Source organism: Taeniopygia guttata, chromosome 22, assembly GCF_048771995.1.
Source record: "Taeniopygia guttata chromosome 22, bTaeGut7.mat, whole genome shotgun sequence".
Lineage (NCBI taxonomy): Eukaryota > Metazoa > Chordata > Aves > Passeriformes > Estrildidae > Taeniopygia > Taeniopygia guttata.
In genome coordinates this window covers 505,870-530,719 of record NC_133047.1, presented here as the reverse complement: position 1 = coordinate 530,719, position 24,850 = coordinate 505,870, and the positions used below count along the sequence as shown (strand labels likewise).

At 47.9% G+C, this 24,850-nt stretch overlaps 1 protein-coding gene across 2 annotated transcripts in view; it reads right to left on the bottom strand.

Moving 5' to 3' along the window:
* ZMAT4 (zinc finger matrin-type 4) overlaps positions 1-24,850 on the bottom strand; it is a 46,224-nt gene that overhangs the window by 9,709 nt on the left and 11,665 nt on the right. The window contains exons 2-5 of one of the 2 annotated variants that reach the window (XM_030289757.4): positions 21,874-21,975; positions 11,040-11,129; positions 6,532-6,688; positions 1,026-1,247 (exon numbers count right to left, since the gene is read on the bottom strand). In XM_030289757.4, the coding sequence (XP_030145617.2) occupies positions 1,026-1,247; positions 6,532-6,688; positions 11,040-11,129; positions 21,874-21,975 (571 nt within the window). The remainder of the gene's footprint in view (positions 1-1,025; positions 1,248-6,531; positions 6,689-11,039; positions 11,130-21,873; positions 21,976-24,850) is intronic. The other variant, XM_072917611.1, reaches the window with a different exon arrangement.

Here is a 24,850-nt window from a genome sequence, read left to right as displayed (position 1 = left end):
CGGGCAGTGACTCAGCCATCATGAATCATTGATGGCCCCGTGAGTCACACTAGGTAGCACAGGAAGATCAAGATAACCATTACAAGGTTTATGGGAGACCAAGAAATACAAACATACTGTACAGTCATTAGTATCTAAAGAAAAATTATTTCATTTAGCAAGGAAGAAGACCCTGGTGTATCAAAATGTTATTGCAAAGCCTCACTGGCAAACCAAAGATCTTGCACATAGCTCTGAATCAAACTTGTCCTTCTTCCTCAGCTGAGTCAGGTCCCTGTGTGCACACAGGACTGTAACCCAGACAAAAGGCTCGTGCCTCTCCTGTGCCTACACCCCAGAGTAAGCAGGTATTGTCACGATTCAGTCCTGGAGCAAATCAAATTGCACCTCTCCACCACAAGCTCAGGAGGGCCCAGGGGTGCTCGGGGGTCTGGCTGCTGAGACCACTGGCCTGGCTGTGGCTCTGCTCTGCCTGAGGGTGGCTCCCAGAGGATTGCAAGCCCAGGCACAGTTCCCACAGGGACCCAGCATGTGCCAGAGCCCCCCCAACATACAGATGAAGAAAGGCTGCTCTCCCTTCAGCAGGAACACAAAAAACTTGTGTTTAACATCCCTGTGGCAAATGCTTAGCTCCTGTTGCTGCTGCTGACCCAGGGCCATCACAGCATTTTACAAACACTAATTAATCATGGAAGACAGTTGTCCTGCTCTCCATCAGGGAGATGTAGGGAGTGCTCTGCCTCCAGCAACATCCTGTCTGCACTTCTGCGTGGGGCTGAGCTGTAACATGCTCTCCTCTCCCAGGGACAAGCCAAACTTGCTCGAATACAGGTGGATGTACTAAAGGAAAGGACTATTTTAGGAGGAGGCAAAAGAGATACCTAGGAAACAACTTTGAAAGGATGCTGCTAAAACTGCAGGCTGGCATTCCAGAGCAGGGGATTTTTTTACAGAACTGGGAGCCTCATGAAGCAGTAACAGGATCCCTCAGGGAGCAGGGCCCTGCCGCCGTGTGTGGGCCTCACCTCGTAGCTCCCCCAGGTCCAGGGTCTTCCCCAGCTGCTCCAGGAGGTCGGCCCTGGCCGCGTTCTTCTTGTGCTTTTTGCCGTCGTAGTGCTGCTGTGCCATGATGGGGTTGTTGAACCAGGCCGTGCAGAGCTGGCAGTACCGGTCCGAGTCCCTGCGCTGCGGCGGCACCGCCGGGGCACCGTCCGTGCGCGCCGGCTTCAGCGGGCCCAGAGCCGCTTCTGCAAAAGGCAACGGGCACACGTCAGCTCTCCTGGGCTCTGCTGCCTGAGCAACGCCAGGCCCTGAGGCAGATCCCACATCAGACACAGGGAATAATTAGCTGCAGTTACAGGGTCCCGGCAGGTATTTTGGATGGTGCTGCTTGGAAAGCTACCATCACTCATTAAAAAAAGCATCATGAAAGGACAGCCCAGGACTGCTCCTCAGCTTTCTGCATTTCACTAACTGGGAAGGAGGATGCTCTCAGTGCAATTACACGTCTTATCACTGTTCTGACTAAATTTGCTAAACTTATCCTGCTTGAATTGCTACTCCCAGGAAAAATCATCAGTGGAGAATAAATACACCATGAAGAGCCATCTCCTTCTCAGGATAGAGAGACATATTTATCATTATCTCAGGATTCTTACTTTTCAATTTATTTGGTCTCAGAAAGAATGGGAAAGCCATAGTCATTGCAAACTGTCACAAATTAACAAAAATACTCAATAGTCAGTCCCATCCTTCAAAGATCTTCACACTGTGAATTGTCAGGTACCAGCAACACACAACCTTAATTTAATTCTATTTTCCTTCAGATTCATCAAAAGCCCATTCAGGAACACAAATATGACCCCCATATAATCCCAAAGAAAAGTGAGTGATTAGTCTTTATATAATGGAATGCACTTTGTTCAACAGAGTTTCCCAACTTCATACAATACAAGTCACAAACCCATGGAAAAAAAAGTTTGAAGTAAAATAAAGTTTAGGTAACACTGGGATACAAAAATATACAATGACTAGCATTTAATTATCACACTTCATTCAAAAATTCCCTTTTATGTGGCTTTCCTTTTCCTTTCTTTTCTAGATGAAATGTCTGCTCTTTAAATAATTAACAACCTGCTCTCTCCATGGTACTGGAATAGGCACATTTGGAGGTGTGTGGTGGCTGTCTTTGATCAGGAGATGATCCAGCTGAGCCCTGATGAGCCCACAGGGCAGCAAATGCCAAACCCACCTCAGTGTCTGACACCAGGAACAACAACAGAGGGATATATTTAGGCATATAATTATGCCTGGATTCCACTGTGATTGACTCCTTGCCTTGAGAAAGTTAATATTGTTATAAATCTTCTGCTGACCTGCTCAGTAAGGGACACCCTTCTAGGAAATTCTATCTTACATATAACATTACTTACAACCTTATCAATTTCCAGGGGTTTATAACCTTCTATTGTTTTTGATGATGATTGCCAAGGTATCAGAGTTCCAGCAGTGATGATGCTGCCTCTGAAGAGCTGCTCCAGGCAGGGCCAGGCAGGGTCTGGCTGGATTTTGCTCCTAAAAAAAAGTCTTTTCTATGGTTCCAGCAGGAGAGACACAGCCCAGCCCCTCCAAGGTGCATGCAGCAGAACTGCCAGTGTGAGCAAAGAGCAAAGCCAGCGGCCAGCACAGTCATTAGGAAGAAAATTAGGGAATTGCAATATTTCCTGTTCAAACAGGGATTACACAGACCTTGCAAGTGCTCGACTCATGAAAAGCCAGCACAGCTTGCTTCTTGCAAACATATTCCTGCACTCCCCAAGGAGCCTCCCTGCAGGAAGAGGTCCATGCCCAGAGCCCAGTGATGCCACACAGACTTGGAGTAGCCCTGGTGAGGCCGGGGGGACCCAGCCTTCTGCAGCACCCCAGGACAGGGCTGAGTCCAGGGAGCCAGACTGAGCTGCAGAGAAGTTTGAAGCATCATAAACAACCAGCAATTTTGGCAGCCCAGGAGCTCTGCCACAGATCTGACTTGCAGTTCCACAAGCCCCAGGCTATAAAGTTAAATCTATCCAATCTTTTGGCCAGTGTTCTCCTTGTTTCTATGCATGCTGCTGCCGGAGGGGGACCAGGCAAGCTGAAGCTCATGGAGCTGGTGATGTCCACAGGAGTTACATCTCCTGCTCACTGAGGAAACCTGACAGAAGCATCTCTGCTCTCAGGCCCTGGCTGTGCCTCTGAGCCCCTCTCCCTGAGGCTGGTGGCTTGTGCTCCCCCAAATGCCATGCAGGAGAGAGGTGCCAGGGGGACTGGCACTCCAGCTGCAGGGGATGGCACCAGAGCCCCCTGTGCCCACCCCAGCCCTGCTCCCAGCTCACATCCACACCTGGTTCCCATGGGACCACAGGCTACAGCTCCACAGCAGAGATCCCTGTCTGCATCACACAGGGGCTGCCACAGGCAAAGATTTCCTCTTAGAACTCACAGTACAAAATATTTTCTTTAAAGTCACATTCCTCAGGTCCCACTGACAACCCCCACCAGTCCTAAGATGTGCTGAGCCCAGCCTGGCAATTAATGAAAGTACCCCAACTCTACCAAATTCTCCCAATGAGAAATAGATGAAAGTTGACTTCTCCACAAATGCGAATTTATCATTTTGATATGCACTACATAACTGCTACAGAACAGCAAATGCCATCATTCCCTGAGCAGCGACACGAAAATTAATAATAAACACTCACAAAACGTCAAAAGTTAAAAATTATTCTCCATCTAAAACACAAACATAAAAGCTGAGAGTTTGACTATTTCAAGTATTTCAAAATGCTAAATAGCTCATGACAGTCTGCCTTACGTTCCCTTTCGCTGTGGGAGGGAAGTGAGAAAGTCTTACTTTGCAGCAAGAGGCAAAATACAAAGTTAGAAACACTTTAGCACTCCAGCAATGAACTAATGTTTGACTTCTTTCTCACATCCAAAGCTTTTTATTCCAAGCTGGATTTAAATGGCACCCAACTTCTTCCATTGGCACACTCCAGAAACTCAGCGTGAGGACAAGAAAGTAAGTGAGCCACAACAAGGAGGCACTGGGAAACTCATTTTTTTCTGGAAGAAATTCCAGAAATCTAGGACTAAGGATGCAGCCACTGCCGGACAGATCCTAGCACCCAAACCAAAAAGCCATTTACTCAGTCCCTTTTGATGTCCCAAAGCCAGGGCCATTGCCACTTTTCTGGAAAGATGCCTGCAGGTCCTCGCACTTGCACTGATGAAGACAACAGCTATTTCCCCCACAATCCTTTGGTTTATAACTCATGGTGATGATGGGATGCAAGCTGACAGAGGATGTTGGAAATGACGAGAGGAATTTGTCTGCAATAGTGCTGACGTGAAGCCTCTGAGGGCTACAGCCTTGCACAGCAGAGCAACAGGAAAGATGACGACTATTTTGCTGTCATGACGAGACATGGTTTTTGTGAGAAACCCGACTGTTGGGCCACTTCTTCTCTTGAAAGCACCGGCAGAGAACGGGACATCTGTGCTCCATCTGGATGGTAACGTGAAGGAGAACACAGATCTCCGTAAGGGCTCTAAGAATAGATGTGATTTTCTTTGGGACTGATGAGACAGAAACCCCAGAATACCAAGCAGCAGAATCTCCTCCTCAGGAGCATCCAGCACGCTCAGGGCTGTGCTTGGTTGGCTCTCAGGACTCATGAGCAGCGGAGTCTCTGAAGCCCTCTCTGAGAGACTTAACACTCCTTAGTGCCAGTCACAGAGGACTGGGACAAAAATCCAGTGAAAATTGCTGGATGACTGTAGGAAGCTCAGAAAAATGCTGTGTCCAAAGGGTGTATTTCTGAGAACTCCTGGAGAGCAAGGAGGTGCTTATTAATGTATTCCCGAGCTCAGCTTCATCTTCCAGATCAAGTGCCTGTGAGAGCTGATGAGTCTTTGAGTTGCTCCTTCCTAGTGATTAGGATGGCTGAAGAGCCCATTACTCCAGAGGACGCAGCATGGCTCACTTAGACTCCTGAGGCTGATCCAGGTGATTGAAAAGTGAGACAAAAACCACAATGCAAGGCTGCAGCTCTTAGCAAGCCCTGCCTTGGCCAGGCCCTGCGGCTGAAGGGTGAATCCAAACTGTCAGTGTAACACAGGAATCAGTCTTTCACTGTTCTGAGATCCAGCACTCCTGTGAGCATCAGCTCCCCTGGACCTCAGTGGGAGTACCAGCGTTTGTGGCAGCTCCTTTGGTGCCAGGGGAGGAGCTCTGGCAGGCTGCACAGGAGGATAGGACTCAAGCAAACCCTGCACAAATAAACACCAAGCCTGAGTCCCTGCTGCTCTGGTGCCCTTGCAGCTGTGTGCCAACTGCAGGGAGCAGCCTGAGGAGCCCACATGAGCGAGGTGTGAATGACCACGACAGCTCAGTGACAGCCTTCCTCCTGGCTGGCCCATGGGTGCTTCCCCAAGCTGCAGTGGCTTTACCTTTGCCTCCACAGGACACACTGGTGGCCCAGCATGGCCAGTTAAACTGAGCAAACCACTGCCTCACACAATTCCCCACATTCCCTCAGGCAAAGGGGCCGGCAGTTCCCAAGCCCACCCTGGTAAAGGACAAATCATACTCTCTGTATCAGCATCTACAGCCTGTGAAGTTAAAAAGGCAACAAAACCACACACACAGAGTGACAGCTCCCATTATCTAATCACATCTAGGATTTACATGCTAGGCAGGGTCCAGTACACACAACTCCATTTGTATTTTTTGCTGAAGGAAGTGTCACTGGCAGCAATTCTGGGTCACATCTGTCTGCAGGACCTCAGCCTAGGAATTCTTCCTGGAGAAAGGTGAGTGCTTTGTTCAAGCATTTTCTGCTTCCACAACCACAGAGGAATTTTTTTCACAGATTATTAGTGGTTTTCAGGGACTTTATGGTTAAGCAAACAATAAGATGGTTAAATTGTCCAATTTCAACATTTGACTTTCTAAATGTGAAAGTTAATAGGCTGCATTACTAGAATCACTGTGGAGGAAAGCACAAAACCCATCTGGGCAAAAATCAAGAGACAATCAATCCAAGGTTTTTTAAAGCCTGGCTTTCCCTCTGTGGTAAGAGCAGATGATGCTCTGTACTGTACAGTAACACCAAAGGTTTATTAAAAATATGAGCTGAGCTGATAATTAAACTGCTGATAATTAAAGCCAGGCTTGGCTATCTGCACCAGTGGAGACATTGTCCTCCACTGAGAAAACACTTTGGAACTGTGGAACCAGAGATAGGGCTCTGGCACCAGGGCCAGTCCCAGCTGATAAACCCCTAATCTACACAAACAAAGCAGACAGTAATGAGCATCAGGAGTTTTTAAAGGTTGTTATGACAGCAACACAAATGAATAGCTGCTTCTGCCAGCCGCCACTGCTCAGCTTTCCACGTTGTTCCTGTTTTCTGCCCGCACACACCGAGCCAGCCCCCTGGCCAAGCCCCGTGAGCCCACACCCCCCTGCACCAGCCCCTCTGCTCCTACCTGTGGCCTTCAGTGCTGGCTGTTCCCCTAGCAACAGTTTTAACCTTTTGGCATGGATTTTCCCTTGGTAATGCGATTCTGCCACCACTGCTGAGGTAAAGGACATGTTACATAGTGTGCAGCATTTGTTCTTATCCACTGAGTCACCATCACTGCCCTGGATGGACACAAAAACACAGACAAAACAAAGAAAAGAGGTGTATAAGCAGAGTCACAATGAGAGAGGAGAACAGGAGGGAGGAATAACAACCTAGGTTGTTATGCCAAGGGGTTTCCCTTCCTCATCTCTCCCAGCCTTGCTCCTGCCTCATCCCAGCTGTGTCCAGCTTGGGGACACCTCCAGCTCCCCAGCACTCCACTCTGGTCCGCACTGGGAGCTCAGCCCGTCCCTGTAGAGCTCCCGGCACACCCCGAGCCTCCCTTCCCTCAGCCTCTACTCCTCCCCTCTGGCTGAGGGAGTCACACAGACCCAGAGCTTTCCCTGCGTCCCACACCGCTGCTTCCTCCTGATGCACTTCTTCAAGAGACCCCAAAATATCTGGGGGGACACAACTCGGGAGGACACAACCCACTCTGCAGGTGGGAGAAATAAATGAACTGTCTGAAATCACACAGGCCCCTCCAGCAGGACCCAACATCAGTCTTGGGTGAGCCCAACACAGAGTGGACACCTGACCCACCACTGACGGTCATTATTTCCCCCCCCAAAAAAAACAATTTTAGAAAAAAACACCGATTTTTATCACTTTTTTGTTGTTGATAACTGTAAATCAAACCTTAGGGAGGAATCTCAAGAGGTGATTAGTACTGTTCTGAGTGTAATTTGCACTTCTTTTAAATAGCTTTCTCTCAAGATATTTTATGCCTTCAAAGGGATATCACTTGAAAGTTAAGAGCAGAGTAGAAAATTTCCAGTATCTATTGATCATCAGTGGCAACATATGAAGAGCCTCCAACAGAGCTCGTTTGAAAAGCTGATACACTTCGGTGTTAATGCACCAGGGTCTCTTCCTCTGCCAGGGCTGCTCTTCAGTGACATTTTTTCCTTTTCAACCTACTTTCTCAGCTAGACTGCAATTATAAACAAAAAATTAAAACCCCCTCAAAGAGCCCTCCAACACCTCACGCAGAGCTCAGGGTCCCATTTACACTGACCCACAGTTCAGCTCATCTGGGTTCACCCAAGTCTCTGGGCGAGTACCTCGATGTGTGGGTGGGACTTTGGCCACCAGCAGGAGAGGGGTGTCCCCAAACCCCTGGTGGGCCTGTGAGCCCCTCTGCACATGCATGACAGACCTCTGCTCCCCAGCAGCCATTTTAGCACACCAAGTGCCAGGCACCAGGTATTTGGGCTCTGCTGTTGTTAAGCATTTACCCAGGTCTGGATCATCCCTTAGCAGCATCACCTCCCTTCCCTCCTCCGCCAACCAAACTCCTGCCCAGAGCCAGAGGTGTTCCAGGCAGATCCAGCCCTGAAGGGTAATTATGCCTTCTCATTTGTCAGGGGCTGTTTTACCTGAAACCAAAGAGGCTGGGGGAAGCTGATCCGGGTGTTTTTTGTCACCCACTGAATGACATGCTGACAGGATTGTGCGGCTGTTCAATCGCACACTGCTCCCCCAGGATGCTCAGCTGGACCACAGGGCTCTACCTGGAGCAGGTGGCTGCTCCCTGGGGATGTTCTGCACCTGTGTGCACCCACCCATCCCTCCTGCAGCACAGTCCACTCCGGGGCTGAAACAGTGAACAGGCACTGACAGCTCCACTGAGCGCTTGTAAATCCACTGCTGCCAAGGAGTACTTCTACATTTCGTCTCTGCAGCTCTCTCCAGCCGATCCCACCTCACAAACCTTCACCCCAATGCAGCACAGAAGCCACTGGCTTCATACAAACTGAAGCACAACACAACACATCACTGGAGTTACAGCATCTATGTCCCAACACTGACACCCCCACTCTTCCCCCACTCCATAGCTCTACTGAGCCAGCCTCGTTTATAGAGCTTCTTTGTGTAATATTAGAAACTTCAGTCTCGTATATCCAACAGAATTAACTTCACTTATTTGGCTGCCTGTTAACAAGCTGCATAATCTTCACACAGGCCAGGCACTTGCAGTCCTTTGCTGGATGTTCTGTAAGCAATCCACAAAGGATTTTTATTCCACAGATACAAATTTGCTGTCTTCATTTCCCAAGTTTTACTAAGAAGAACAGATTATACAAACCCTAGAACACAGTGGTATAAACCACAGCATTAACATGCGGCAAAGTAACTTTTAAATTTGAATTAATGTTCGGTGCATGAAGGTGCTGCTGTTAAAGAGCTGCTTTCTGTGCTGCTCCATAGGAAATAAAGGCCATTTCCATTCTGGAGCCTGTCTTTGTCATGGTACCAGCAAAAAGCAAGTACCAGTTCATGAAAGGTCAAGACATGAGGGTTTTCCCCTCCTCCACACCAAATCAAACCAATAATGAAGAGCACAACAATTGAGTTATCCATGGGAAGACTACTTGTGTAGTCTTCGCCTCACAGAAAGGTCACGAAGCAAATGCTGTTTCCAATCCCATTGCACTGAGTGTCCACAGCTGCAGCCACCTCTCCTCTTGCTGCCACCTGGCAGAAGGACAAGGTGTTAGTTCTGTGGTCAGCAGAACACAAACCCAATGGCAATCAGCCATGTAACAGTTTTGATGAAAAAAAAAGGCTAATATTCCCTTTTTAGCTGCAGCTCCTTCTACACAAATTTAATTGGTTTTTGCAGATTGTTTCTAATGCTCATTAAAGTTGCTGTGCAATGGCCTGAGTGACACTGCTAGGATTGGGCACTACACTGCATGTGCACATGGTAGGGATGTCATTGCGCAGCATTAGAGATGTCCTGAATAGTTCTGTTCTCTCTAAATGCAAATGCTTGTATAATATCTGATCAGCAACAGGCCTACTCTGAGCTATAAATGCTGGCAGATTTTCCCTGCTATATTTTTACAACACAAATAATTTTAGCATTTAGGTCTGGCCTAGCCTAGCATTCACCTAGAACATGAGGACGCGTTAATCCACCCCCGCTAGGGCTGCCCTTGGCAAAAGCATCAGCAAACACAGAATTACATTCCTTCTCCACACTGCCTTTCACAAAAGCAGTGGGAAATAATTCAACTTGGACTTATTTGAGATCTGATTGTTTCTCTGTCCTCCACATCCCATCTGAGGTGCCCATGGAGTATGTGGCTCTTTGTTAGATGTAATCAAACCCCTTAGAGGACCCTGTTCCCCATCTGTATGCACCTGTCCATTGCACTGCCACTCTGTCATTAATAACTCAATAAAATCACTGCAAGGTCCTGCTGTGGAGGGGCAGATTGCATCTGCAATTGCCTTGTGTACAATAGGAAAGTTCACTAGTGTTTCAATTACTACATAAATGAGCTTTCAGATTCCTTGGGCAAAACTTGTGTGCTTCTCCCTTTAATTACAAGATACCACACTGAATATCAATAGCACTCAGCCCCAGTCACGCTGAATTGGTTTGGATGCTGCATGCTGGGAACCTCTCACGTACCCTAGAACATGGGAAGGAGCCAAATGAATAATTCCCCATGAAGCCATCTCTTAAAAATTCAGCCTCCTTCTATCTATTGCCTGACAAATGGCTGTGAGCTGGTACAATTCCTCACCTTCATTTGTTTATTAGAACATAGCTGAGGAAGCCAATGGCCAATCTTTAAACTGGAAGACTGAGAGCAAACATGAGTGAGAAGCCTTTGGATAAAGCACATCAACTCCCAGAACAAGGAGTCCCCAGAGCCCTGGGGAGGTGAAACTGCTTTTACTCCCCCAGGAGTTTTCAGCCGTGACACTGCAGTGGCACCGCTGGCATCCCCTGATCTCCTGCTAGAAGGAGGGCAGGGCACTGCACGGCAGGTGTACTTACAGAAGTACCCACAGCAGCTCTGTACCTGGCAGCCGGTGTACACACACAGCTCCACACCCACTGCCACCCCACACTGCTCCCAGACCCCGTCCAGGTGTGAGTCCTCCCATCTGCCCAGGGACCCTCACCCTTGACAGTGGTGTCACGTGCTGGAAGTTGTGTGAAGGGGTTTGGAAGTGACCCCAGTGCTGCTCCACTGCCAGCAGCACCCCAGAGTGGCTGTCACCCCGTGCCTGGATGCACAAGCCTCCCGCAGGCATTGCCCCTATCACCTGCCCCAGCTGCTCACCACTGGGTTGGAGCAAGCCCTGAGTATTTGCTATCAGCATATTTTTTCCTATGAAAGAACATTCAAATAACTAAAAGTGAAATTACTGTTGCTGATGCGCATAATAATTCTTGTGTAGTTTATTGAAAATTATTTCCAGTTACTTTGCATTTCAGCTAATCTAAATGTTACCTCTGGGCACCTGATCATCTGTGGCTGTAAGGGAGAGAATGCTGTAGCCCAGAGTCAATGACACAAATAGTTCAGTCAAAGCAGCTGAATAAACAGGGGCTGGGGTTATACCCACATTTTCTGAGCGGAGCTTTTTGGCCGGGCAGCCTCCATCGATGGGGTGAAGCATGTAGTAGAGGCGGACTTTGCTGGCATGCTTCCGACTCTGGAATGCAAAAAGAAAAGAAGAACTGAAGTTACAAGGAGCAAGAGACCGTATTGCTGTGATCACTACACCAACCCATAGAGAGATTTCACATCCCCTTGATGCACATATCCACCACTGGAGGAGAAAAGGGGGAGGGATCCAGGTGAGGAGCATTTGCACTTCTCAGAATTTTCACAGAGCTCCGCACCCAGCTGAAATGAGCTGTGGGATGAAACCTGCCATTAGCGTAAGAAATGGTCCACCCTGGCCCTTCTCCAAGTCCTGCTGCCTGCAGGCCCTCCAAGACACAGCAGGGACCAGACAGTGGGGGAAGGACAGCATTTGTTGCTAGACCATTTCCAGGGGGGCCAGATTGAAAGATGGGGGTTCCTGAGCTTCAGCCAGAGGCACAACAGCATCCTGATGTGTCAGAGGCACACACACAAAGACCAAACCCACAGCTCCTATGCTTCTAGAATGATAAAACATTAGAGGGGCAAAAAATCTCCCATGAGGGAGACACGAGCAGGTTTCACACTGCCTTTGGCCACAGCTGGAGCTCACGGGCAGGGGAGGGTCAGAAGAAACAGGAGATCCCCTGGTGACCCCAGCAGCAGAAGCCAAAGAAAATCCTTGGGACCAGCAAGACTTAAAGGAAGATTTTAAAGCCTCTACAGCAGAAGCACAGACAGAAACCTTCAAAATCCTGACTTACATCAGGTCTTGTCTTCCACCCGATGCAGGGGGGAAAAGCCTGCAGCCACAAAATAACTGCACCCAGCATATGGGTAGCAGACACATGGGGAGCTGTTACCATGCAAATGTTTCCTTTGAATCACCCTTTCCTGCCCCAGAGAACAACAACACCATAATGTTATCATTTCAGATCACAGAGCTGCAATTTAAAAATATTAAATTACCATTAGCATGTTCTGGAACATTCTTTTTCCCGTGGTATAAACTTGGAGCTAAATTTGCAGGGAGCTATATTTGTATTCACATGCAGAAATGTGACTATGCAATAATTTTTTCCACAAAGCAAATCAGTCAAGATAAATAAAGTCAAATATCTGTCCCCAGCTTGTCTTCCTGCTGCATTTAGCCAATGTGACCTTCCATGATCAGAGTGAAGTGCAGAAAACCCCAAAGCTCCAGCTATCAGATGAGCAACCCAGACAGCGACTGCGCAATTAGAAAATGACCAAATAGATGTTTGAAATGCACAGGACAGAGGTGCAATGCCACTCCTGGTGCTTGGCTGCAGTCCCAACTTCCTGCCTGAAGTGCTGCTTAGCAGGTGCCTTGTACCACACAGGGCTGGTCAAACACACTGTAAAGGCAATGTGGCCAGAGCTTTTCAGTTGGATTTCTTGCCTGAGCATTGCCACCCTGCAGAGCAGCCAGCCTCCCTCGAGTCATCCTCCCCACAGTCACGAGGCTCTTCCCTCGCTTGACTTCACCCAGCACGTCACGATGCCCACGCGCACACAGCCACAGCCGGCTCAGTTTAGAGGGCAAAACATTTGGGAGGGGTTGCTGGGTGTGTGTAAGCTGCAAAAATGTTAGGAGGAATCATTTTTAAGATTCTGCTCCATGGCACTTAGCTGGACCATAAATGGTACCCAGATGTCAGCGTTAAAAGGCAGCAAAGCTTCAGCCTTCTGTAAAACACCTCTCACCTTTCTTGGCGCATTTGTTTGGATTTGTGAGAGTCAAGGTAAAGAAATGACTTATGTTTAGCATCATTTAAAACTACACAGCTCCTTATGCAACCTTATTATCTTATGATCATAAAAGTGGAGTTTAAAATCATCCCTGGCCTCCGCCTGTATGTGTTGAGCATCTCCTTCCCTTTGCAGAGCAGAGGAAGCACAGACCATTTGTCATCCATTTTATCTCTGGCATTTTCTACATTTACATGTGTATTTATCATCCCAACACCCCAGTAGGGGCACGGCAGGAGCACAGTGATTATTCTGAGTGTGCTGCTCACAAACAGCACTGCGGGTTATCCTCTCCCTGCTGAAAACCTGCAGCTTCAAGGCACAAGGAGGGCAAGTGCCAGACACATACACATAGGGGGGCCAAAGGAAAAACCACAAACAGGAGCCAGAAAACTGGGATAAACTGGGATTAGGGCACCTCCAGCTCCCATTTTGACCCATCTCACCACACGCAGAAGCTTTAGGAAAGACAAAACCTTGCCACATCTGTAAATCCGTAGTGCGGAATGAGCACATTGCCTTGTGGAGCCAACAGCCACCACAACCTCATTTTGGGTGCAATAAGGGTGTTTCTGCGCCCATTAATACTTCTTTTACAGCTGTACAAAGTGGTACACCAAAGGCATTTTCATTTCCCTGTCTCTGGTGGGAACAGCACCTTTTAAAGGCACTAAGTCTGGTTTAATACTGCAGGCTTGAAAACCAGCCCTGACTATGCAGGGAGCTCAGAGTCTGTTTTCACAAAGCTGCTGCAGAGCTCTGCATTGCAAGCTCATTTGCTACTGTAAGGCTCATCAATAAAAGTAAATAAATGGATTATTTCTATCTCTATCAAATCTACCCTAGCACAGAAGATCGTGACAGAGGCAGCAAAGTTCTGGCAATTCAACCCTAAAACATAAAAGGGCAGAGCAGAGCTAAACTGTGCTATGAAATGCAATTTGATTTTGCATAAATTGGGTTTTGCAGCACACTGTGCGTGGAGCAGGCAGCGAGGTCCCTGCAGGAACAGCTGGTGGGACTCAGGAGCTGCAGCCGGTTTGGGACATGCAGCCCCGTTCCGCCTGTTTGATGGAGGGGCTCCTCATCCCTTCTCTGTGGATGGACCAGTGGCTCTGGAGGACTGACCCAGCTCCCTTCACACGCCAGAAGCTGCCAGCTGAGCCTGGGGGTCGCCAGGCTACACAGACACACACAGCTCTTCCCTTCTGCCTCTGCCCAAGGGTGTGGGAAAGGAGTCCCCCCACCAGCTGCAGGAGCTCAGCACCCCACCACGGCCCTGGAACTGCTCCCACCTTACACCAAGATTCAAGCTGATCCAGCAGTCTAAAACACTTCCCTTGGGAGGGCACTCTTCCTGTCTCCTGTCATCAGGTTCAATCAACTATCTCTGCAGCTTCCCTCAGGCTGTGATAGCATATAATCTCATTTCCGTATTCCCCATATATCCCTTCATCAATCCTTGCTCTCTGCAGTGCTGGCAGGTTTATGGTTTTGGGCAGTTTAGCTTTCCTCTCCTGCTCCTCCTCTGTGACCTCTTCTCCAGCCAAAGGCCAGAGACCCCCACATCAGGGAGCACAGGGCTGCACTGAGCACCAGCAGAGACACAGTGCGAGATGAAGGAAGGAACCATGGCAGCCCAGATGGCTGCAGCTTCTCTTAGTTTGTATTAAATTCTTTTTCAGAAGGCCATTGGTTGGCTTTTAATCCTTTTAGTGTACACTCTGTTGATTTTTTTGTGTGCTGGCAGTTTCTTAATTAAATTGCCATACAACACGCAGTCACATGATTATACCAATTTTATTATTTTAGTATCGGCCCTACTTGTAATCTCATCAAAAGAGAGAAAGTTATTTTGGCTGGCCCAGCTGTCCAAATCTTGTACAGAAACCCAGTCCCATGGTCCTGCAGCCCCTTTCCCGAGCATGCTGTGCCCAGGAGCTGTGCCAAGCCAGAGGGCTCCGGCTCTGCACGGGACCCCGGTACTGCCGTGCCTGCCCTGCACTTGCTTCCTCCTGGAAACTTCCTCCTCCTCTTTCCCACAGCCACAGGGTCAGTGACAGTGCACAGCATGTGGCCAGCACACTCCAAGCACTCACTTGTGAATTACTGAACCTGCTGACCTAAACTACATCATTCTGGAATTTGTAATCGCTGCCTAACAACCTTCCAAATTTCTACTGGAATGGAACCAATCTATTTCTTCCTCTATGATATAACAACATCCTCTGCGTTTTTTAAATAGACAGGAGAAGTATTTTCAGCAAATGCCTTCCCTTTTCTGCCTCTACTACCCACACAACAAACATTGTCAAGATCCCTGTGGTTCGCTGCAGAGCTGAACTCCCCGGCTGTTATTCCAGACACTGCTGGATGCCAATGTCCTTTTTCTCCCTTTGTAATTTTTGAAAAGCCTCATTTATAATTTATGGTCATTTCTATCAACTTCCCCTTTTTCCTCCATGAGTTAATTTTTTTAAAAGTGTCTACTCATGCTTTTGCCTTTCTGGGCACACAGAAATGTGTCTGCAATTCCCGAGTACTAAGCTGAATCTGCACCCCCATCAAACTGGCTGCTCCAAAGCAAAGGGAGGCACATTACTTGTCTGGACATTGATTTGTTTACACATTAAGGCAACTACTGAGGATCTATTCGGCCAAACAACCACTAGCTCTACTTCCTTATATCTGCTTATTCCTTATATCATTCCTCCTGGATGGCCAGGATGACTCCAAGTGGGGATCCTGAGCACGAATTTTCTGTCTCAGGAATCACCATTTCAGCTGTGATCTTTAGCTTTACTGCTTCCTATAATGCTTTTGACTGTAGTCAAAATATCTCTTGTCCAATACACTGCCGGGTACCCTGTGGAGAGGAAATAACTCTCCTTAGAAGCTGTTGCCAGAGCAGCATGGCAGGAGCAGCTGGGCTCAGCAGCTGGCTCACATGGTGCTGCCACCCACAGACCTGTCCCCCACACCCAGGGCCACCACGGGCATCTGCTCCTCCCTAAACCCACTGGTGATCCCTCCTTACATCGTCCTCTCACATTCCTTCTGCAGTGGATCTTACATCTACACTAATGCAACCATGCATTTACTTCTCCATTGGTATTATGGGATTTTTCCAGGCAATGTACCTCCCTGAGCAACCTCACTGAGCTGAAGATGTCCCTGCTCTTGGCAGAGGTTGGACTAGACCTTTAAAGGTCCCTTCCAACCCAACCCATTCTAGTATTCTGTAAACGTGCCAAGGGAAAGGGGATGCAGGGACAGAGTGAGCAGGCTGGGAACTTCTGAAATGTGCTCCACACAGCAAGCTAAATTCTTGCTGCTCACCTGCAGCTCCAGTCCCTCACCTTGGGCCACATTCCTCTTGGGGGTTGATGCTCGAGGCGTGGGTGGACTTCACCGCCGGCACCAGAAGAGTTAACACAAACACCAAGTTCTGCTGTGCGTACGACCTGCCCAGCAGCAGCCCCACAGCAGCAGCAGCACTGCTGCTCCCGTTGCATCCCCACCGTGCAGAACAAATCCCCACAGCAGCAGCAGCAGCAGCAGCGCGGCAGTGCCAGTCACTCCTGAGCGCCCGACAGCCCCGAGCGCACGGGGGCGGCTGTCACAACACACCACCAGAGCTGCCGACTGCTTCCAAACACCCAGAGCCCAATCCAAACACGGCTTGGGAGCGTAAAGACTGAAGACAGGCAGGAGTGAACACCTGGAACAAAGAGGTGTCCTCCTGTGCAGCAGGATCAGCGAGGAAGGGCACGAGCTGCAGGAGCTTGTCTCGCAGGGACATTAGCCAGGGTGAGCCAGTGCAACCTTTCTTTGCTTTCATTCCTCTAGCTTTAATGTGACAAACCTTATGCCTCTCCTCTACTGCTAACCCTGGGGTCCCATTTTCCCAGTGTGTTTTACTGCTGCTCTGAAGGACCTTTTAACTTCAGCTATTTTTAGACAGCAACAGGCCTCTGTGCAGAGGTACCTGGGAAGGGAGCTCTGCACAGGGCTTCATCTGCTCTGCTGTTGCTGCTGTTTAGCAATAGATTTTGACACTGGAAGTGCATTAAAAATAATGCTCAGCCATTAATGTTGACAACAGAGCAGTAACATAGAGCCTTGTAAAGTCCCATTCCATCTCCACTGGCTCCCAGAGCCCACTGTGATGCAGCAGGTGCTGCTGCCCTGTGTGCACAGAGGAAGAATGAGCCTTGTGCCCTAAAACCCTGGCACCCACCTATCTCCCTCATATGCAATGGGTGGCCACGTTTTCCTCAACATATCTTAACCAGGGCTGTTACCACAACACAAAATGCCAAGGAATATCTGCAGCTTGCATGTGCACACAAAAAAGAACAGAGCAGCACCTTTGTCATCTCTGCAACACAAATATGCCCTCTTTAGCTTGTTCTCCTCAAGCCAAGGTTCTTCTGTCCAACACCAGCACAATCTGCAGGATAGCAGTAATGTTTGATCAGCCACCAAAACCCGTTATCACCACAGCAGAGCAGATTCCAGCAGTGGTGGGGAAGGACATGGCAACAAGGGGTAGGATGTTCCCTCCTCCTTCATCCTCTGAAGGATTTACATGTTTACATGTCACTGCCACCAAAGCAAGACAACATGGCAGGTGAGCAGCAACAGTGGCAGAACATACAACAGAGATCATGGCCAGCAAATGTCACATTCCCTTCCATAATCACTGACATCAGCAGAAGCTGACACACAACAGCCCTGTGCAGCCTTTATCTTCAGCTAAAGCACATCCTTTCCGCTCCTCCATGCTTGCAGCATCTCACACAGGGAGCTGGGAGCAGAAACATAACATTACAGCTCCTTGCTTTCTAGCATAGCATTAAATAGAGTATGTGCTCTTGCAGCACATTAATATTTCAGACACAGGACTGCCCTTCTGAGCACGTCTTGATCCTTAAGGCACTAATGTGCCAATAGTAAACAATGTTTATTATTCCTTCAGACAAGCCATTGCTTCATGCTGTTTCCAGCCAAGGACAGCCCAACTGGAAGCAGATTAACCCAGCACCACTCTAGCCCGTGCAGACAAGGAGCATTGATGAGGCTGTCGATATCACTTGCCCGCTTCGCTCTGGAGACAGAGTGAGAAATTCCACAGTGCTCAGCTCGGAGAGGAGCCAAAGGGCATGCCACTTGATTTGTTCTCCCTGCTTTCTTCTGCATTTGAATTTTAATACACTTTGCCTCTGCCCTCCCCTGCTGCTCCACCACAAGCATTCAAGCAGCATTCCCTCATCCCATAAGGTGAGCTGACACTTGCACAGGCCCCTCCTGGGCTGCTCTTCCTCCAGACCTGGCATCTTCCTTCATTTTAAATGGAAAAACAAAGCACTCTGAACACCTGAAGCAATAAAGATTATGGAGAAAATGGAGAAGAGCATTACAGCCGCTTGAGAAGCAAATGTGGTGATGAATGTGCAGCTCAGGGTGAAATCTGAGAGCAACTTTGTATACGAGGTAATTTTCCTGCAGGATTTTCAAGGAGAAACATGAAAATAAATAGTAACATCTTCCTAATGGCTGTGAACATCTCTAGACAGAGATGAGGACCAAGAAGCCTTAGCTTTCTTTGTTTTAGCTTTTTAATTTACAGGGCAGCTCACCAAAGTGATTAATACAACCTCTCTCAAAGACAAAGCTGGAAGGAAGTGTTAAATTACAGGTAATCCAGAGGGAGTCCAGCACCAAAAAGTCTTCCGCTCCAGAGGAAGGAAAGATGCAGAGAAACAGAAAAGAAAAAACTCATTTCTGCAGCACAGACTTTCAATGGCATTGCAGCAAGCGCAGCACATTGTCGCCCCTTGGACCACAGCAGAACATGAGGTGTGAAATACCCTCCCAGAACTTGCAGCACATGGATTCTTCACCCAACAGCCTTGTTCCATTGTGTCCCTCCCAGGGACCAAAGGGGAGCCAGGGTAGCTCAGGGATACTTGCAAAGCACAGCAGCACAGTGAGTGCCACCCAGGGATTGTCTCAGGCATCTGTACTTCGCTGCTTTATTCCAGAAACAGAAGTGGGAATGGAGTTTTCTGATACTTCAGGGGACAAATTAAGACAGTAATTTGCTTTAAGAATTAAAACGTGCAAATGCACACTCTTTCGGGCATCCACACCAAGCAGTAAGATTTGCCTCCTCTCTTGCAGCTGCCCAGCATCAGCCCCGGAGCCCTCGACACCGCAGCGTGCACCGGGCTCATTAAGGCATCTCCTCATTTGGGAATGTCTGCAATCAATATCCCAGACTCAGCTCTGTCCTGGGGTGAACCCTCGACAGGAGGGCAGACCTGACACTTTCACCAGGGTGGAAAGGAGAGGCAGGGTGCATCAGACACATCAGACACAGCCAGAAACACAGTTGCACGAAACACATGTAATAAAGGCACTATTTGCTGTATGTGCTGGAAGCACAAAGTGCTGTAAACACTCTGATCCTTCTGTCATTTTTCCACTACACTTGCCCTTGGAAATAATACTGCATGACTGATATAAAATCATTTTTTATTCCTGGCAAAGTAGCACAGAAGAAAAGTTATTGGTTGGTGATTTGGAGAAGGAGATGAGACGGCAATTGAAACTGACTATTCCTGTTTGGCAAGATAAAAACGTCCCCCTTTCATAGGCTGCTTCCCTTTATTTTCTTACAGAGAAATGTCTTATTTTGCAGGCACAGAGAGGCAAGATTCCAGTCGCTGGCACAAGGGCTGCAGAGCTCCCTTGACTGCGCTAGTGAGGCAGTGGATCAATTCCCTTTCTCTCCAGGCTCGCTCAGGAAGGATAAGGGTGCTGCTGAACAAAACAAACCCAGACAGAGCCCTGGCACCCAGCATCCCTGGCTGCACCACCACCAAGGGTCCTCAGCACCCAAGAGTAGCCGGGGTGGCCACCCCCAGGGCTCCTGGAAATGGATTTGCAGAAAATTCAGTCTTCTGAAGTTGATATTTTCCCTATGAAAATAATCTGGTTTTAACTATACAGCACTTTCTAAAAGTAAGAAGAAAAAAATGAAAGGTGTGAAAATTGTGACCTGCTACTTTATCATTAGTAAAACAGCGAATTTTACACTACTGCTATTAACTAATGGCCTGCAGCAAGGGCTGGCAGTCTCAGGCAGGATGGAATCCCCAATTTCACCTCCCCAGAAAACCTCAGGGCAGGTTTTCAGCCTCTCACGTGCCTGTGGGCTCTTGGGACCGGGGTGCCAGAAGGTTACCACGAGAATGAGCATCACACTCAGGAGTGGTGACCAGAACACACGCCCCAAAGGGACACTGCTCCCTGTCAAGAGCAGCAAAGTGTGGCACAGCCACAGGGCAGAGGCACTCCCAGCCTCTGGGCCGCCAGAGGGGATCCTAACTAGTCTTTACAGCTCACTCACTCCAAGCCTCTGCTCTGGGTTATGCAACCCACCAGCAAGGTTTGGGAATGACATTATTGTGCCAAACATCTACAGCGTCTGCTGGGATTTCACAGCGGATGACAAACGAGCACAACACTTCGCACTAAAATATACAACAGAAAATGGTGTTGTTTTCCACATTTCAAAAACATCTGCTATGAATTAATGATTCAGCTCATACCTACAATGACAGGCGCAGAGGAGACAAGATTGGCTGAGCACCGTGTGGCTCACCAGGCGCTGCAGCAATGCTCCTGCCTCCTGCAGGCAAAATTTGGCATCTGCGGTGCCCAGCATCAAGATCTGGAAGGTGTCCCTAAAACTGCAGCCTTCAACTTCACAGAGTTGCCAGGGATCTCTGCTGCACACAGAGGGCAGCCAGAGGAGCAGTTACAGAAGAGCTCCTAAGAAATTCACCAAGACAGACATGTAAAGTGCCCTACAAGCAAACGTACATTCTTGTTCCCATTGTTAATTAATGCAGTACAGCATCCTCAGATCATGTACATTAAGCTTCCTGCACGTTCTCCACTGGCCACACAATTGCCTCCCTCGTATGTCAACTGCAAAACACTCGAGTCAAGCAAACGCTTGGGGTAACTTCATCTTTCAGGCCCCTGTGCACAAACTCTGCATCTGTTGGAACTCTGCAGACACTGGGAGTCTCCATGTAACCAAAGACAGAAGCAAAGCACACTTCCCGTGAGTGCAGAAGTCCCTCATCCCCCAGTTCATCACACAGAATCACAGAATCATTTAGGTTGGAGAAGACCTCCAAGACCACCAAAATCAGACCAAATTATTCCATATTATCCAAATACATGTATTATCTCTACATTACATATTATGAATATACAGAGTTAATACAGTTTATTCTCTATATACAGACTATGTAATATAGATAATGCATACATGCATCACTTCTGGAGTCCCCCAGGACAGACTGGACCATCTCACATGTACCCAGGGAAGGACAGTCCCTCATGCACAGCCACGACACAGTGACCCTGCACCTCTTCAGCATTTGAACCTGAGAATCTCTGTTCTCCCATCGGGTGAACACCAAAAGACCCTCACCCTGGTAGGATTTACACCCAGGCAGTGGGTTTCCTTCTCTGAAGGATTTTACAGCATCTTATCCCTCCATAATTTCCTCCTTGTTTAATAGGAATGTATTTAAGTTTGTTTTGAAGATATGCAGTACTGTTAATTGCTGTTCTAACATGTCTCTAATAATCCATCCTTTCTAATTATTCATTGCTCACTACCTCTTAAGTGCTTAAATGCATTCACAAATTCTAATCTATTCGCTGCACAATCAGTGATTCCTACTCACCAAACCACAGTGCAGCACATTTAATAGAACCTGAGCTTGTTTTGCTGCACTCTTAATTGCTCTCCTTGCTAACTGTGTTTCCTTCAGTCCTGATCAAATTGCAGGCTGACTTGGCAAAAACAGAAGAAAAAGCCAGACAAGCAGCAGACACCACTGCATGACATCACTGACAGAGTCAGATGCCACCAGTAAAAACAGTTCTTCAAATGCTGAGTCTTCCAAGCAGAACTGCAACGGTGGAGTGACAGACCAAGAACATCCTACCTCGTAATGGGCCACGCGCTGGGACTCGGAGATCAGCTGAGCACTGCACACCTTGCAGTAACTTTCAGTGAACAATTCTTGGTCGATGTCAGAGGATTTCATCTGTGCATGACAGAGAGAAGAGACAAGAAGCAGAATCTGTTACAGAGAGCAGGCAGATGTGTCTGACAAGGTTCCTGCAGAGCCAAGGGCAAGGCACACTTGAGCCAGGCAGTTCTTGTCACCATGAGGGAATGAAACCAGTGTTATACAGGTGTAAATGTGACACACAGATGGTGCCCCCACATCCCAGTCCCTCCCATTTGGAGTCCCCAGGTTTATGCACCAGCAGCCCATGTCAAGTGTTCCTTCCTCGCCCCGGGCACTGCAGGGACGGGAGCGTGGCCCCTGTGCTGCTGCAGCAGGAGCAGTCGGACACAAGGGCCAGGTGTGCCCAAGCAACACTGTCCTCTGAACGCCACACACACAGCACGGGTTCCACGGCACAGCCACGTGTGAGCTACCTGTGAACAGCTGTTCTTCAGCACCTTTCCTATCTAGAAACACCATGACAGAACCAGCTGTGACAGAGATTGCTCATGGCTCAAAACACACTTGACCATTTGTTATACAACAATAAAAGAGCTTATAAAAACTTTTACAGAGAAGGCAAACAGCATCACAACCTGGAGGAAGATGGTTTTTAGCTGAAAGAGCACTCTGTCATATTTCTCAATTTAGATGTGGAAGAGAATTGTTTGGATGATTTACTGGGCAGTGCTGTTCTCCAGTGGCTGTTTAAATATTTATGGGTTCCCCAGAACTTTCTACGAGGACACTTGCACCTTTAAAACCAGCTTGCTGAGTGCTCTGATTCACAGGAACACATTGCTCCTCTGTTCATAGCCTCCTCCTTGTGCCACTGCAGGTATAAAGATCTGAACTCACAATCAAGGGGGTGTATCAGAAAGGTTCAGGCTTAAAACAGACTGAATCCAAGCAGAGCCAGAAAGCAACAGAAGCAGCTACATAGAGAGAATATTTAAAACCAATCCCTATGCAAAGTAAGAGGGAAAAGAGAGGCTGCTGCCTTCTCATTAATGCCAAAATAAAAATCTATTAATTCACAATCATAGCAAACCTGAGCATAACGAAGACTGATAATACAGGTTTTATAGAGTTCATTCCACTGACTGGGAAGTAAAATAAAATGGAAAGGAATGGGTGATGAGATCTCACTAGCAGACAAAGTCAGGTGCAGAAAGGCCGGTCACTGCCAAGCTGTGCAGCAAAGCTGGATGTGCTCATGCCAAATCCCCAATGTCCTGCCATCCCACAGTCATTGTGGCCCTGCATATTTTATGAAAACAAGCAGCTGAGCTGACACCAGAGACTGCCAGCCTGAAGAGACCAGCCGGCCCTGAGTTCCAGGAAAAGGTTTGCTCAGGTGTCCTGGTTTACCAGACAAAAACACTCATCTCAGAGCTCCTCTGCTGCTGCCTTGCTCTTTCTTTGATTCTGCAAAGACATTTGCTTGCTTTCTCTTGCTATCTGCCTAGTTTTATTCCTCATTTGCTCTGTCCAGAAAGATGTTGCATTGAGAAACTTTCAAAGACACCAAAAGACCCTTTTAGGAATACAAGAAGTGTTGCAAAATTGCATCAAAGGCAAAACAAAGTGGGAGGAAGAAATCTCACTTAACTCCAACAGATTGACACAAAGCAAACCAAAGAATCTCATTAAACCTCAATCCAGCAACCAAGCTAGAGACAGGTAACACCATGTTGATTTGCATGCAGCCTGGAATGTTAGCACAAACCCTCACTGCAAAAATCAGAGTAAATCAAAAGTTTCTCAGCATTAGTTCAGCATTCTGTGTTCTGGTAACAGAGCCTTAGTTTATTTTTCTCAAATGGAATTGTTTGTCCTCCTTTATAGCAACAGGGGCTGAACAGGTTTATCCAGGAACTGGATCTTGGGTATTTTCTCTAAGTAGTAAGTTCTGATACAGGTGTGGCATGTGCTCTTCTCGATATCACAGATTCAGCACCAGGAGAACACAGTGGTTCTGCTGATGATGTGACTGCTGTGCACCACGATTCATCAGTAAATATTCGAGTTACCTAATAAAAGTCTATCTGGAATGGGAGACCCTCACATAACACATCAGAGCACAGTTACATGTGACAGAACTCCTGCTCCCAAATCCTGGTGTATCTTCCCCACCAGCAGAACCTGCCTGGCATCACTTGAGCACCTCAGTGGCTTTGGCCTCCCCAGGCAGCTCCTCGGATCCCAGGGCTGTCTCCAAACTGCCACACTCCCATGGAACCTCCGCTGGAAAGACGGGGGACCCTTCTCTCCCAGGGCAGGTCAGGGACCAGCTCTCTTTGCTTCCCCCAGGAAGCACATCAAGTCCGGGACTGCCAAAGCCCCTTGTCCAGGCACAGAAATGGAATTGGGTGTCCTCATGCCTGGGATTCTGGCAGATGTTTTCAGTGTTGCTTTTTCCAGGCACTGCTTTTTCGTGGTGATGAAAAGTACAGCAAGACAGAGCAGAGAGGGATGGGGATTAGGAAGAACAAAAGAATAAACGGAAGCAATACCTCCTTCATGCTTTTGCATTAATATATTAGGCTAAACTGCTATGAGAATTCAAGCATATGTAAGCTTGGCTACTTAAAATAATTAGGAAGCTCTGGTAACAATAACTGCTCTAGACAAAATTAAATTTTAACAAAAAATAATAGATTCACCTTAGCAAAGAAGATTTCCACACAAGCAATCCACTACCAGCACCCATTTATAGAAATTACCCTTGCAAAGTTGCCACTGAAACCAAGACAGCCCTAGAACAATTCAAGCACCAGTCATTGACTTGAGAAAATGGACAATTACCTGTCCCACAGAAATGCAACAGAGGAACAAAACTCTCTTCCCCTCCTCAGCAGCCGCCAAAGAAGGTCTGGCTAACACGCAGTGAAATGAATGCATGAAC